The sequence below is a fragment of the Pteronotus mesoamericanus genome, unplaced genomic scaffold (genome assembly GCF_021234165.1).
Source record: "Pteronotus mesoamericanus isolate MK-2021 breed Mesoamerican mustached bat unplaced genomic scaffold, CSHL_Meso_final contig_291, whole genome shotgun sequence".
In the NCBI taxonomy this organism is placed as follows: Eukaryota; Metazoa; Chordata; class Mammalia; order Chiroptera; family Mormoopidae; genus Pteronotus; species Pteronotus mesoamericanus.
Genome location: NW_026555124.1, coordinates 9,958,677 through 9,975,297, shown reverse-complemented (window position 1 = coordinate 9,975,297; position 16,621 = coordinate 9,958,677). Strand labels below are relative to the sequence as shown.

The following is a 16,621-nucleotide window of genomic DNA, read 5'->3' as shown; positions in this document are numbered from 1 at the left end:
AAAATACAAGTGATGTATTTCCATGTTTAAATGCTCATCTGTGGATTCTATCCAAAAGGAACAGTTAAAGAGGCCTTCAAAACCTTTGAAAGACTAGAAGGGGAAAGAGATACTACCATCACCAAAATGATTATTAGTACTTAATTAATTCATAAAACAGACTCCAAAGGTAGGTGTTGTTATTCTTTTAAGCAGAGGGGAGAACTAAAGTACAAAGAGATGAAGTCTCTTACATGGGCTCTTTTAGCTAATAGGCTAATAGGTCACAGGGTCAGGAATTTAATAAGAATTTCTAACATTTATTGAGAATTTTCTAAATGTTAGTCATTCTGCCAAGTACTTCATTTAATACAATGCAAGAATGCAAAAAATGTTATTCCTAGGTTAAAGAAAGTAAGACAGACCTAGAGAAGCTAAGCCAATTAATCAAGGTCACACAACTAGTAAGGGCAGGAGCTGACACCTGAGCCTAGACAGGTGGCACTGGACCCTGTGTGCTTCCTTGCTACTGTGTACTGCTTCTCTAGCCCCTGTCCTCTGTCCCTTTGCCATGCAATGTCCAACAAATGCTTTTATAATCAGAGAAGCTACTTTCATTAACCCCACAAGACAAGTGAAAGAGAGGGATGCAGAAAAGAGAGAAAGGAATTTAGGGACAGAAAAGAGCGCGCCTGACTTGCTGAGGTGAGTCCCAGTGAAAAATCTCCAGAAGTTATTCCCAGCTGGGGAAAGCGGATGGTGTGGTTGCCATTCGCAGACATATTAAGGCGGTCCAACTGGCCCACATGTGAGTGGAAGACGGTTGTCAGATGGGGGCCTACCAATCTGTGTGAAGGTTATGCTAAGCTGGGATTCAGTAGCAAAAAGCAACATCCAGCTATCTAAGAATTACATTGACAGAATGCAAAAGCAAGAGAATATTGTGAAAACCTTATTTATAGATCAATAGGTAATTTTTCATACACAAAAGGTCAACTCCAGGAAGGCAGAGTGATAAAGAGAGAAACGTTGCCTGCAAATACAGTATTGACTTAAAAAATCCACCCAGATGGGTCCTTTGATGTATATTTTTTAGTAAAAGTACACTTCTTTATTCATGAGTTTTTCCCCTAACCACTTTGGGCTCCTCAGTGAAGTATGAAGGCAGTGGTGAAGAACACTAATTTCTAGTTGTCTTAAATTCTATGCCATCAAGTGATTGGCATCAAATGGAATAAAGCCTGAAAATTTCAGAAAAGCAGTTGTGTGTGTGTGTGTGTGTGTGCGCGTGTGTGCGCGTGCAGTAATTAGGATACTCAAGTGACAGTTCACCTCTACCCTTGTAATTTCCTGCTTTCATGGCTGTGATGATAAATTTATCCTGGCTTAAGGAAATAAACCACAAACTACTCAGTCCCACTGGCCCCTCTGAGTCCTTTACCATTTTGTGATTTTTTTTTTTCTGAAGCAAGTAGTTCATCATCCAAAAAAATATTTGAAATCGTCACCATCCACTTCTGCCTGGTTGCTGGATGGTGAAGGTGTTTATTGTTTATGACTTCTGCTCAGTCACAAGTGGAAAGCTTAGCTGGGCTTTGCTTCCATAATATAATCTTTCAGATTAGAGGACCAATTATGATTTTAGGTGATTCCTTTTTGCAGTTGGGAAACTATTTCAAGGCCATAGTCTTATCCTTGAGTAGATATATTGCTAGTGGAAGTGCCTTTGGATTCTTAGGGTTGCTGCGTGCCAAACTGGGAAGCAGTGTACAGGTGAAGAAGGCATGCTTTGGGCAATAAGTCAAAAGGCTTAAGACGAACAACCCTTTGTCTCAACTTCCTGATGGGGCTCTGCATGGCAGTGGGTGTGAAGGAATTTTGTACCCTGCAGAATTATGTAAGGGTATTTTTTTAGAGCAGTCATGGAAGAGCCTTTGACAATGACACAATTCCTCCAAGCTGCTTACTAATTCTTTTCTTACCCCAGTTAGAAAGCACATTTTGAATGCTCTGAGAACAATAGCGTCCTCTCAGGAAAGGATGGAACTGGAATCAGTCACCTCCAGCTTTGTCTGGATGTGATAGGGGAGCCAGATGAGACTGGGGACTACTCAACACCTCAAAGTGAGGAAAGGACACAAAGGAGAGTCTGGGCTCGATGACAGATGACTTAGATTTCAGCCTTTTCCAGAGTCAAAGTCATAGTTTTGTCCCCTGTGTTCTGCCAAAATATTTTCTTCTATGCCTGCATCTTCCTAAGTCCCTCCTCAGCCCTCATCTCCTGGCGAAAAAGACAAGGGTGCTTGTTAATAAGAATGAATGGTGCTGGCCATGAGTGGTGTGACAATATTGGGGTCAAATTCTGCACCTCTTGATTTTAAACCTTGCAATGATCCTTTATCTCCTATTCACCTGCTCCCAATCCCCTATTCTCACTGTAATTCATGCTGTTACTATCGTGGGCTATGAACTATGCATGGGTGAGGGGCTGGTTTTCTTCTTGGATCTATCCTCTGCAGGAGTGCTTTTCATTGGCCATTTGTAATAGGTTATGAATTGGGGTGCCCCTTGGCATGCCCTAAGGTACTTTTGTTGCCCCCACCAGATTTCACTCAGACTTCTTCTAGAAGGAAAGGGAGAGAAGGAGAAAGGGAGGGATGGTAGTTGGGAGGTAAAAGAGAAGAGAAAATGGAATGAAGGAAACTTACTGGGTAACAGGCACTAATAATTTTATATTCGTGTAGTTCGTTACACTTTGTGTACTGAAAACAATTTGCAAAATCTTTTTTACAGGCCTAGTCCTAATTTGGTTTTCACAGCCACTCAATTTACAGATAAGGAAATGGAGGCTTAGAGAAGGTAACAGGTTGTCTAGTTAATATCTGGAATCTAGTCCTTCTGACTATATATACAGTTTTTTTTCTTTTCTATACTGCTCAGGCATGTCCTAAAGTCCTCATTTTAAACTCATTCCAAAAACTCTAGGTAAAAGCTAAAGGTCTTAGTGGCTACCATAACTCTCTATTCAACACTTATAGGAATTTTCCTGAGGATGGACTGGTAGACTTTGGTTGAACAGAAAAAGTATCATTCTACCAATAACAGTACATTTTGAAATGTTTTTAGGCACTTTTTAGTATAAAATATTTTGTTAAAAATATTTACACATATAAATCTCACTTGAGGCTTATAAAAGCCATGTATAGCTCAGAAGTCCAGTGATTGGCCCAAGAGTAAAAGTGGGGTCAGGAGGAAGCCCAAGATTTTCTGATTCTAGGGCCCATACCTTGTCTCTTAATCCACATTTCCTCCACTGCTAGCGACTAACCCAGGCTATCCTCTGCAGAGGGTAGAGCAAAGTCCATTTAGGGAGCCAAGACTCCCTAGTCTAAAACTAGGAGCAATCATAACCCTGACCTCTGAGCAGCACTCGCTACACGATTTGTGGGGTACAGTACAAAATGAAAATGCAGGGCCCCTTGTTCAGAAATGTTTGAATATTTTAGGACAAAACCTAGTCTGAGGTTCTCTGAGTGCAGGGCCCTTTCGGGCCTGGGGCCCTGTGCAGCTGCACAGGTTGCATGCAAATCAAGCCAGTTCTCCCAATGGCATTTGCTCAGAAGTGGGTGGCCTTGTTTTTTCCTCAGATCCAGGTCATATGTACTCTCTTCTATAAAACTGTTTATTCCCTCAGTCAATCCCCATTCAGAGATCTAAGGCATATGATGGCCTAGTGTTCCTTGATATATTTGCTAACCCCAGTTCTCATAGATTAAAATTTAGGGACAGAGTCACACTATCAATAGTAGCTAATACTTATTGAGCTTTTGCTATGTGGTAGACACTGTGCACAACTTTTTTTGTGCTTTAAATTGATTGCAAAGATGACCTCAATTCTGTATCACTTCCTGCACCTACATACCTGGAGTTGTGGCTTTGCAGATTTCCCATTAAGAAGTAGAGTCTGTTCCTGCCCCTCTTGAAACTGGGCTGGTTCCCTGAATTGTTTTGGCTAATAAAATGAACCAGGAAAGATGGGGTGCTAGTGTGGGGTTTTAGTTTCAAGAGACTTGCAAGCTTCAGCTTTCTCTTGTGGAATCCTAGGACTGCCATGAGGACAAGCCTATGCTGGCCTCTTGCAAATGAGCAACACTTGGAGGAGAGCTGTTGTTTCAATTGAGACTACCCAGAGCAGCCAGCCCCCAGTTGACCTGCCAACTAATGACAGACCCATGAGTGTGCTGAGCCGAGGTCAGGAAAACAAGAGTCCAGTCAGCAGAACTGTTCTTCTGATCAACTCACAGGTGAGAAATGATAAAAGGTTGTTGCTTTAGAACTCTGTCTTTTGGATTTTGTAGTTGGTTATGCATTATGATTATGTTAATAAATAACAGATTTATTACTTTTATTCTCTTGACAAGGAAATAAGCTTTGAGAGGTTAAATTCTTGTCTGAGATCAGTAGATGGGCCTAGGATGTTTGACTCTGTAACTCAAATTATTATCTGTTATTTCGTGAGGCTACATCATAGCACTCTGGGCTCTGTCAAGTCCTCAGCTAGTTTGAAAGCCATTTGAGTAAAGAAGCAATGCTTTTGCTGATGGGGGCAGGCCCAAGAGATGGAGTTCAAACACTAGAAATCTCTTTACTGATTAATACCATGTCTATTATTAACCAAAACTTGCAAAATAAAACACTGTAATCTATCAAAGAAAACAATGCATGCATTCAGAACAAAGGAGATGATGTCTTTGAGGTCAAGGTCACAAGCTAAATGCTAGCAGAAATTTTGGCTGAATCTCATTAACACTAAATGAAGACTGAGTTCTGCAAGAGGTCTGTGTGACAATCCCATTAATGCAAATGACATTCCTTATGATGTCTGTTTCAGTAAATGAAAACAAAATGCAATTATATTAGTGGAATTCACTCATGAAACTAAAAATCCACCGGCAAGTGTCTCCCCCTCCACTTCTGCCCCAAATCTTTGATCAAAAGCAGTTGCTTCCCAGAGTAGCACAAGTGGACATTTTGCTAAAATAGGAATACACAATTTGATCATAGAGGGAGCACCAGAATACAGGAGTTCTTACAAATATCGGAGGTTGGGGAGGTTTTGGAAGGCATCAGAGTCGATGTAGAGCAGGTTGTTGGCCTTTTCAATTCTACTGTAAAAGAGAAAAGACTATGAACATAATCTCAACAGTAAGGAATGCTGTAATATTTTTCATGTTGTGCAGAATATATCAATGTCATTCATTCATCCATCCATCCATCTACCCATCCATCATTTCAATAAAAATTGAGCATGGATGCAGTGCCTTTTACCATGCTAAACTGTGTAAATTAAATATTAACCCTGTCCTGTTTAACTCTCATCACCAAAGTTCTCCTGGGCTCTGCTCATCAGAGGCAAACAAAGCACTGCCTGGGTGAGCCATTTTCATCCTGAGCACAGCTGAGCCTTTGACCAGTAAGGATTTCCCAGGGTCTGAGGAGCCTAAGAGGGTAGAGATGAGATTAATATGAGGCACTGAACTTTTGTCTGGTCAGGACACAAGAGACAATGGGGTGGAAAACAACAAAAGAGGGTGAAAAGAAGATGGGAGGGAAGGAAACAGGCTGAGGTGCAAAAGGAGACCGGAAAAAAAGAGCGAAGAGGCAAAGGAAAACAAAGATTGGGGGCAAACAGTGGCCATCTCTGGTTTTAACCATGAAGTCCCAGCAGACAGTAGTTGGGCATGTGCCAGCGAGGCCCCTCATTCTGTAGACTGAGGCTGCTCCTTCGCAGCTTGTCGGAAGTGGTGACTTCTGCTCCAGTTTGGCCTGAGCCATGTCCTGATCAATAGTCCAGAGGTGAGCATGTTCACATTTGGATTCCAACAGAGAGGCTGCCCTTTCCTCATTGTGCTGGATCAATGCATATTTGCAGAGATGCTCTGTGTTAATTACTTCCTCCCTGTTTCATTAGCTTTTATGTTGCAGTAACATGTGGCTACCCAGATCCAAGTACCAGGTAATTAATCATTTTAAGGACAGTGCTACATGAGGGTGAGCATCTCTCCATGCAGGAAAGAGCTGTTCTACTACCTCCACTGCACATTGAACTGCGCAGGGGGACACTTGCTTAACCCTGCCCAGGGGGTTGGCTACTCCCTGGGTTCTGAGACCCTGGTCATGTCTCTTTTCCCCACTAGGGTAAGGAGGGGCCAAGCAGAGAGGGAAGAAAGGATAGAGAAGGAGGGTAATGGGAAGAAGAAGGGACAGTATCAGCTGCAGACATTTAATGACTATGAGGAAGAAAGGGAGTGGGGGTCAAGGAGGATGGAAGAAAGGAAAAGGGAAGGAGAGTCTGCCAAGATGGACAGACTGTCATTACTAAACAAAGTCATGTGCCTATATGTAGGTGTGTGTGTATTACATGGTGATCATTAGAAACTCTGTATGTATGTATGTATGTATGTATGTATGTATGTGTGGGTATGTGTGTGTATAATCCCTACTGATTTTTGGCAAATGCTTGAAACTTTTTAAGAGAATACAGAAGAGTCAAAAAATTTATGTTCAAGTCTCTATCCTGCTGCAGATTTTGCTGGGTGGCTTTAAGCAAGCCTCATAACTCTCTGTGCCTTTTGTTGCTCATCTGTAAAATTAAAAGAGTGCTTCATTGGCTTTCTTAACTGTGTCTCATGAAAATTTTGTGAGATGTTAATATATACTTCACAGAAGAAACCTTTCCAGTGACGTTAGTTCAAAATCCATTAATACAATATCCTTCATGGAGATTCCAAATGTATATCTTCATATTATAGGTTCTGAGAAGTTTTCTATAGTTAAGTAAATCCAGATTTATTTTCCCAATGTTTCCTAATCTTATTTGACCATAGAATCTTTTTTTCTATATTTAAACATAATAAATTCCCAAGTGTTTAATGATACACAGTCTACTTTGGAAAATTCTGGACTAGACAGCTTCTAAAGTCTCTTCTAGCCTTGACAGTCTATGATTCTACGAAGTAATTTATGGTAATTACAGACTGATATAAAACAGAAGTGCATCTGTGTGAGTATTGGCATGTTGTAAACTAGAATGTCAACAAGAGAAAGGAAATTTGACCGGAATAGTAGAGGAATGAAGAATCATTATGACACACTCATGCTAGTTGATATATTAGATCTAATTTACATTTATCATATCATATATTCATCACAGTGATATTATGAGGCATGCGATTATATTATTCTCATTTTATAGATAAGAAAACTAAGTCTTAGAATGACTTTGTGTCTTGTCCAAGGTTTATTGGTGATTATATGGTGTAGACTATTATTCAGTCTAGGACAACTTATCTTCAACTGCATCACGTGAGACTAATTTTGGGTTTTGACTGTGGAATGACTTTGAATGAGAGGATTAGGTAGAAGTACTTGCTTATAGTCACAGAGCCAGGTCCTTAGGTTTACTGTGCAAACAACTCTGGGAGGGAGGGAGGGAGTGGAATAAGGTTAGGTTCTTGACTGGTGCCTGGACCATCAGGCAGAGGGGCCCATGAGAGTGCCCCTTGGGCTGACTTGGGTGTCTTAAAACAAAAGTGTAGGGATCTGAGGACAGAGCAGAGCCAGGGCCTCCCAGAAATACAAGCAGACTTTAAGGTGATTGCCAAGAATAGTCATGAGCAAACCCCATAGGTTTTTCTTACATTTCTAGTAACTTGGGTAGACTGGAGAACACATTGGCCTCTATCACTTCCAAGACATCATTATGCGAGATCTCTCTGCAAAGAAAGGATAATTCAAGTCAGTTCAGTTACACTCCATAAGGGCTTAGCATAGAGGCTGGGTACTAGGATGGTTCATGAGACTAACTTTTTCCCCCTCCAACAAAGTCTTCTATAACAAAACCAATATATTAGATGCTAACACTTACAGAACAATGAGAGAACAACTCAAGGCAATGGCTCAGTTTAGAGGTTATACAATCTACAGATGTAGAAACTGAGGTCTGGAGAGGGAAGGAGACTTGCTTAAAGGTATTTAGGGATTATGTAGGATGAGAACAAACTAAGTTCCCTACTCTGGTGGTCAGTAAACTTTTTCTATAGGCCCAGATAGTAATTATTTCTTGGTTCAGCAGACCACTTGGTCTCAGTTGCAATTACTCAACTGATATTTAGGGCAAACACAGCCATTAACACATAAATAAGCATGACTGTGATCCAATAAAACCTCACTTATAAGAACAAGTGGCAGGTTGGATTTGGTGCCACACACTGTACTCAGTGACCAGGCCCTAGACCATGGAGTCAAGATCTTCTGTCTGCTGATCTGGCTGTGGGAGGTGAGAACCTCAATTCAGTCTCTTAAATAAACATGGATTTAAATCTCTTCCCCTTCATGCCATTACCCAAATGGGATTGCTATTACAAAATCTTTGGCATTAATGTTCTTTTGTCCTAAAATGCCCCCAAAAGGTCCTACAGGCCCCAGCTCTTTTCCTCCTGGAGTAATGTGAGGGAAGCAGAGAATGAAGTCCACTATGCAGAAGCCCAGAGCTTGTGAAGACAGGGTGGCTTAATCAGTTAATGTTATAAGCATTATAAAGTGGTTCATAGATGAAACGTGCTATTATTAGGCCTCCTGAGGAAGACTTTCATGCAGTTTTAATGTAGCTGAGAGTGTCTCAGGAAACCTCATAGGCAGCATACATTGAAATTGGCTGAGGCAGAAGCACTGTCTGCTGACCTGGGATTTAGCTGAAGAGCTCTAAAAAGGCCCTTGATCAAGGGACCAGCCTGGAGGGTGAGGCAGGAAGGAGAACCCTGAAGGAGGGGAAGTGTGGTTGTGAACAGCAGCCACCTCAGTGAGGGGGGCTTGTGACATCTGGGTCTTGTCCACTCAGAGGAGGTAGGGTCATTTCTAATAAGCCCCCATGAAGGAGGAGATATTTTGTGAGGGAAAAATGCCTCTTGTTCTATAAGAGCATCTTCTATGATTCATTTGGCAAATTTAAGTCTTCACTATTTTCACAGTTGAGCATAGATAAAGGTGGTGTGTTTGTGCATGCGCACGTGCATGTGCACATGCATGCATGTATTTTTTTTAATCCTCACCCAAGAACATGCTTATTGATTTTAGAGAGGAAGGGAGAGAGGCAGGGAGGGGGAGAGAAACATCAATGTGACAGAGAAACATCGATCAGTGGCTGCCTCTTGCGTATATGCCCCAACCAGGACCAAACCCACAACCTAGGCATGTGCCCTGACCGGGAATTGAACCTGTGAACTTTCGGTTTATATGATGATGCTCTGACCAACTGAGTCACACCAGCCTGGGCTGCATGTGCATTTAAAAGAACATATTGACCATTGGCCATTTATATTTCCTCTCTGTCCTCTAAGTGGAAGGAGTGCTGGGAGATACAGGAATGAGGAGTAGGAAAGGAGTGGTAGATTTAGAAAAATAAGATGTATTTGAACATATATGAGGAATAAAAGAGTGGCACAGGTAGAAAATAAGGTATGGAGGGGAGAACTAGCTTACGGGGGGGGGGGGGGGGGTTAAATGCAGTGGGGCCGTATCCTCTGAAAGCTATTTCCAGGTTCACTTATAGCTACCAGTAGGTTTGGTCACTGCTTGTGGTACTATCGCAGTCTAATATTGCCCAAAAGGTAGGTATTTTTTTTATTAAAAGATAACTAAAAATTAACGAACAAACCAGCCAAGAAACACTTCTAAATTGATTCAGAAGGTAGTTCCTATTTTATGGCCTCACCTTCAAAGACAGGAGAGGGTATAGGAGTTGGGTGGAGGGGGTGAGGGGAGCCTTTGGCTGGATGAGGGTTGGGGGGAAGTGAACAGTGTGCTATAGTGTGAAAGTACCCCACTGAGAACAATTCAACTCCATTCTGTTTCTAGTTAGCTTCTATTTTCATTTATTAAGTGTCTTTTATTTACCAGCCACACTATGTACTGTCTCTCCAATCCTTTGAACATGTCCATGAAGTTGGCATTTTGATCTCTATGTCAGTAAATAGCCTCACCTATATATGCAAAACTAACTCTGACTGACTGCAGAGTTGGAACTTTTTCTTTTATATACCCCACTTCCCAGGCCATGTTGGGCCCAGCATTTCCACTCCTATGTATTTACTTGAGAGAGAAAAAAAAGTATGCCCCTCCAAAGACTTGTACACAAATGCGCATAGCAGCTTTATTTGTAATAGCCCCAAACTGGAAGCAACACAGTGGGTAAACTATGGAATATTCATACAATGGAATACTACTCATCTATAAAATGAAACAAACTGCTGATACGATATCACTGAATCTTTAAAAAATTATGCTGAGCGGAAGAATGAGGGCATAAAAGAATGCATACTGTATGATTCCACTTATATGAGGTTCTAAAACAGGAAAAATTAATCTACTGTGACAGAAATCAGGGTATTTGTTGCCTGAGGCCTAGGATGGAGGTTGCTGACAGGGAAGAGGCAGGGACACTTTCTGGGGTGATGAAAATATTCTACATCAAGGCTGGTGATGTAGTAACATGGGTATATATATATTTGTCTAACTTATTGAACTTTAAACTTAAAATGGGTACATATATCTTCTTGTATATGAAAGATACTTTAAAATTATTTGAAAAATGCCTTTCTTAAAGGAATAAGTCTGAAAATCCTTTTTTTTTGTTTTTTTTTTTTGAGAACTCTGAATTAAGAGAACAATGGAAGAATCTTGGTCATATTGTCTGGCTAGAAGGTGGTGTTCAAATCCTAGTTCTATCTCAGTGATTCTGTGTTTGGTTCCTTCCCAACTTGGCTGTTTCTCCTTCCTCCCCCATCTATAAAATGAAGAGTTGGAATAGATCAGAGTTTCTCAACTATGGCTGCACACTAGAATCTTCTAATGGACCTTTAAAAAATTCCAAAGCCTGGTTCCACAACAGAGAGTTGGATTTATTTGATCTGGGGTTTGACTCTGGCATTTCCTCCCCCCGCTTTAATTCTCTAAGCAATGGTGATTTTAATGCACATGAAGGATTGAGAACTGCTAGACTAGGTGACCAAAAGGTCTCTTTTAGATCTATGATTTCTGTCTTAAGATTTGCTTCAGGAGCAAGGGCTAATTTGCCTTTGTCTGCTGAGACAATAAATTAGATAAATAAGAGTCTTGGAGCACAAGAGGCAATGAGACAAAAGAGTAGCAAGAGAAACCTGGAGATAGAACCTGGAGACAGGAGTAAAAGAAAACAGGCATGAGTTAGGTTTATTTTTTCATAAATAAGAAAGTTTCATCAAAAAGTTGCAACATTGCAAATGTGTGGTGAGAAATGTGGAAAATATATAGTAACACCTTACTTTTGGTTAGTATTGATAATTAACAAATTATTTTTTTAATGCATAGCTTTCCTTCATTTTTAGTGCACCTATGTAAATTAGAGTTAGTGCAGCCAATCCTATCCCCAGTTAGATTAATAGTGGTAACCTGGCTTGGTTAAGATAATACATTATTGTGAGGATCACTCAACTGGTCTTTGAAGGGAAGATGTGGAGCATCTTCTCTTCAATTCATACATGTACCTTGGTTTACATACAAATAACTTACCTAGTCAAGAAATCATTCTTTGTCTTAAATGGTTCTGTTAAGAATTTTCTTTGCAGTTGAGACAAATCATTATGATGGGCACGATTCAAAGTGTGATGGCATTTCCTTAGAGTCAAAGGTAAAGGTTTACAAGAGAGGAGAGCTCTAGGGATATGGTAGATCTAAAGTGTGGCCCACTGGTCTATATGATAAGATAATTTTTGTAATAATGCTGAGATAGATTTTTTCACGCTCATTCTATGAGCATACAGTGGAGTCCTACTTGATGTGTGATATGGCAATAACTATAATGCAGAAGCAGATATGAGGCTTCACCTGTCTTCTATTAAGCCAGATGTTAAAAATATGTGCAAATATGTAAAACCATGGTACTCTTCTTAATATTTTTTGAAAAGTGTTTATTTTGCATGAAAACTGTTATTTATATTAACATGTAAGAATTCATTGTTTTTAGATAAACTACCAAATAAATCATTTTCCATTTTTAATTTTTAGTGTGGTTAATGTTGGTAGCTATAACCCACATAAACAAATACTGTGGTGTCTTTAATAACTTTGAAAAGTGTCAAGATCCTGAGACCAAAACCTTTGGGAGCTGTCCAAGGTAGACACCGAATGCTGCTCTATCAAGGGGAGCACGAGGCTCCTTGGGTCTGAGGGTCACTGTCCAGAGCCAGCTGAGGAGGGAGCGGGGCTCTGAATCCCACAAAGCCCATCCTGGGGTTGTCACAGAGGAGGGGAATAAACACGAGTCGTTGCAAACACTTCTCTGTTTGCTATGAGAGGGGCAATGGCCTTTCCTCTAGTGGAGAAGTCCCCGAGCCCCTTTTTCCAAAGGCTTTTATTGTAAGGGTTATCAGTGGGTCTAGGTAATAGGAATGTGCAGGTTATCTCATTACATCAATATGTTAATGTTTACAGAGAATAGATGATGTTTTGAAGAAAACAAATTGCAGGAACACACTGATTTACTAGGGTCTGAGAAGAGAGTAGTAAACATGAGAGCATAAACATGAGAGCACCAAAGGGTTTAGGGTCTATGGATAATGTAAATTTCCTTCCCGGAATGAGCAGGCTATCATAGCTTTTGAGGGAGAAACAAAGCATGCTTCAAAGAATTTACTTCAGGCCTGATTTCCCCTGGGAACCACCAGATCCAGTTTAGGACTGTCTCCAGTATTGTTTCAAGCCTGAGCTAGTTGCAGGGAGGGAGGTGCCAAGAGACAAGGAGACTTTTTCAGATGGGATGAGGACCCTAGCCATCTCAAGCCTAGCTGAGGGGTGCGGGCCTTTTTGCCCTGTTTCTGTGTCCCCCAAGTCCTTGTCCTGCTATGCATATCGGTTGTGTCTGGCTTAGGTCATCCCTCTTCTTGAAGAATCTTACCCATTATTGACTACCAACCATCATAGGGCCAAGCAAGGTGATGTGAAGGAGGCAGGGGCTATGCCCCTGTCAGGCGGACAGGTTTTTGTTTCCTTGGTGGCCTCTTTTCCCAAGGCCTCCTTGATTATTTCCAGCCTTGGTGCCCTCTTGCCTGTTGGTGGGGCTACAGTTCTTGAAACCAGACAGGGCATTTCCCAACACTGCCCTTCTTGTGAGGGATCCTGAATCTATGGAAAGCTTATTTCCAGAGATGAGGCTCTCATGTTCTAGGACAGTGCTTCTCAGTTGTTCATGCACACATGAATCACCTGGGGAATCTTGTTAAAATTCAAATTCTCAGTGGGAAGACCATGAGTGGGGCCTAAGGTTCTGCATTTCTGGTACCTCAGGTAAGGGGTTGGTGCTGGTACTGAGATCACACTTTGGATTTCAGGGTTCTTTAGAATGGTCGATAACACCCCACCAAACCTTTCTCCCCAACACACACATATGAGTGAACAAGAAAAGTGTTACAGAGGAGTCCAAGTCAATGTAAGAGGAGTGAAGTACTTGATTAAAAAACCCTACATCCTCTTGGAAAGCTTTCCCTATTCTCTCATTATTGAAGCTTTCCTGTTTTCTACCTTCTCACAAGACTTCTTTCATTTATTAGTTAAAGTGATTGCCATATCATTTTGTCACTGTTTTTTTTGGGGGGGGGGTGTGGTCATTATTTTTAATTCCCCAACCTGACTTTGTGTCTCTGGTTGGTACCTTATCTGTCTATCTTTTTATTTTCAGAATCCAGTGGTAAGTTGGCATGTAATAGGTACACAACAAATGTTTAGTGGATGGATGGGTAGATGAAGGAAAAGTTGTCTTTGGGTCCAGAAATGGCAACTGCAAAACTGCAAAGGAGATGAAGTTTGTCTTTGGTGTTCATTCACCCTCTTTTCTGTAGGTGACATACCTAAATCTGGTAAAAGGTGGTCAAGGCTAGCTTGTTTGTGAGTTAAGCTTTTGTCCCAATGATTTTTACATTTAATGTGTTTAATAAAGCATACAAGGTATATATGCATATTTGGTCTGCTGTACTATAGTATCTGGATGCCTTTAGCTCTACCTCTCTGGGTCCCAGATGAGGTTATTGAACTGACAAAACACTCATGCAGGAGAAAACAGGGGAGATGACCAGTGTAACCATAGGGGTGCTGGAAATACTTGGGGGTTAGAGAAGGTGAATTTTAAGGCCCTCTCTGCATGAAATTCCATGTTTCTTTGATGGAAAGGGGGATGTACTTGCATGAGGTACAGGGGATTACCATGTAATTCTGTCTGGGGTCCGTTTCTGAGCCAGAATAAAATCCTACTCCAGGTTTGCATCCTTCTAATCAATGAAGTGGTATTTATGTACAAGTACAGGTACACCTTAGAGATAGTGTGGCTTCAGTTCCAGATCACTGCAATAAAGCAAGTCATAATATTTTCACTGGTGGCGGGTTTTGCCTCCAATTTGTGAAACAAGGTAACATCTATGAAGCAAAATAAAGTGAGGTGTCATAAAATGAGGTATGCCTGTGTACTTGATGGAGGAGTGGGGAAGGTGGGTTTCATTCAGTAGGAGGGATATAGGAGGTGAATGAGCATGTAGAATTCAGCCAGGTCCAGTTTAAAATTTCAAGCTATCATAGACTGATGTTAATTTGTCCACCATTTCACCTGATACTCATTTGTTGAATGCTGGGACTGTTTCATTCAGAGCACAGTTGTTACTGGTTTATAGGATAAGGAAGAACAGAAGAACTGTGACCAGCAATTAAAGGTCTCACTGGAATTTCAAAGCCTTTTATGGATTAGAGAACAGGATGCAATAAGAAATTAAATACTCACAGAAATGTCTTCTTTGCTTTGCTTTTCTCTGATACAGGAGATATTCACCAACTGGGTCTTCCCCATCTTTTCCCTCCTCTCCTAATTCACCACACAGCATGTTTCTCCAACACACATACGCAATATATTCCTCCCTAACTGGGCACATTAGGGGACTCAATTGCATTAAAGTGTTTTTTAATATTCACTGAATTGGATTTCTTTCTTTGTTTGTAATAACCTCGGTCTAAATTTAGTTGACTATTTTTCTTTCCTAAGATTCCTGTGGTCTGGAATTCCCCTACCCTGCCCTCCATCCCCGCCACTCACACACTCTGTTGTATTGCATTTACACACTGCATTGGGTTTGCATTCTGGTTCCTCTTTTTCACCAGGCAAATAACTCCTGGAGGACAGCAACATTGTGTTTTATTTTAGTTTTCATGCTCCCAGCAAAGTGTTTGCTGAATGAATGAGTTATCTTTGAAAGACTGTAAGAGATTTTCCACCTTTGCTCTTGCACAATAAAGCTGTGTTCTTGAAAACTTACAGTTAACAGAGTATTTGCAAATCAAATTGAGTATTAGCGCAGGATGGAAGCTTCTTGTTTAGCAGAACCTTGGAGTGAATCTTTAAAAGAGTGAAGAGCTAATTCAACAAGTGTTCAGCAAATTGTGATTAAGCAGCTTTCTTTGTGTTTCAGGCACTATACTCGGTGCTGAGGATCTAAAGATAAATAAAATGGGTCCAGGGTTTTATTGATTATCTCTAACTCAGTGAATATAGTATTTTAGGTTTTCCTTAACTGTTTGCTATGTCTACTAGATGGGTTACATCTGAGTTACTGGAAAAATAAAATGGATTGTTGGTACATTGCATTTCAATATAACTATAGATATAAATAATGATATGCTTGTATATAGTATACATCATACATAATTGTATATGTATTATATAAATATAATGATATATTATGCATCTATGATATATATAATAAAATATATGGCTTTTGTAAATCTATGATTTGTTTACTCTCCCAATCCTTCTGGAAATGTGCTATGTAATTTAAGTAAATACAGAGCAGGGCAGGTGAAAATTCCCATAAAAATAAATTCCAGAAAATTTCATAAAATTCTCCAAATATGAACTCCCACCGTCCTTTAGAATTCTCTTAGGGTCAGATCCAGAGACTTCACAGTAGAGATCTGAGTTTGAACCCTGCCTCCATTTCTTACTAGCTGTATAACTGTGGGCAATTTACAGTCACTCTGATTTTCAGTTTCCTTGTTTATAAAATGGAAATAATAAAACTATTCACAGGTCTCTCAAAGGGATTAAATAAGATTGTGAGAGTGAAATCACAGTGCTCGTCGCATGGTAAACCGAAACATCCCTATGCCTGCCTGACAGCCGGACCTCTCTTCTTTGGGGAGTTTATGACTGAATTCACCTGCTGCTGGGAAATCCTGGGCTCGCCAGCCAACCACTCGGCTGAGGAAATGGTGCTAGCAAAGGTCCAAGCAATGCTTTTCTAACCCCACCTCCAGACCATTGAAATCCTCAAAACAGGCTATTATCCCAAACTCCATTCTGAGACACCCTCAGTGAGCCCTGCCATCTGGGTTGTTGGCCAACAAAGGAGAGTAGGCCAAGCACAGAGGTGCCTCAACAAAAATGTCTCTGTTGCTGAAGCCATAACCTACAAGACATGCTGTTGCCTTCAGGAGAGGGTCAATACAAGATGGGACATGTTGTCAGGGATGGTAAGGACATTGCCAAAGGGCTCCTCTTCCCTCCTCAGAT

At 40.8% G+C, this 16,621-nt stretch overlaps 1 protein-coding gene across 1 annotated transcript in view; it reads right to left on the bottom strand.

The window, feature by feature from the left end:
• The window catches only part of FSHR (follicle stimulating hormone receptor), a 161,269-nt gene that overhangs the window by 41,053 nt on the left and 103,595 nt on the right, over positions 1-16,621 (bottom strand). The window contains exons 3-4 of the mRNA XM_054575398.1: positions 7,680-7,754; positions 5,073-5,147 (exon numbers count right to left, since the gene is read on the bottom strand). Coding sequence (XP_054431373.1) covers positions 5,073-5,147; positions 7,680-7,754 — 150 coding nt within the window. The remainder of the gene's footprint in view (positions 1-5,072; positions 5,148-7,679; positions 7,755-16,621) is intronic.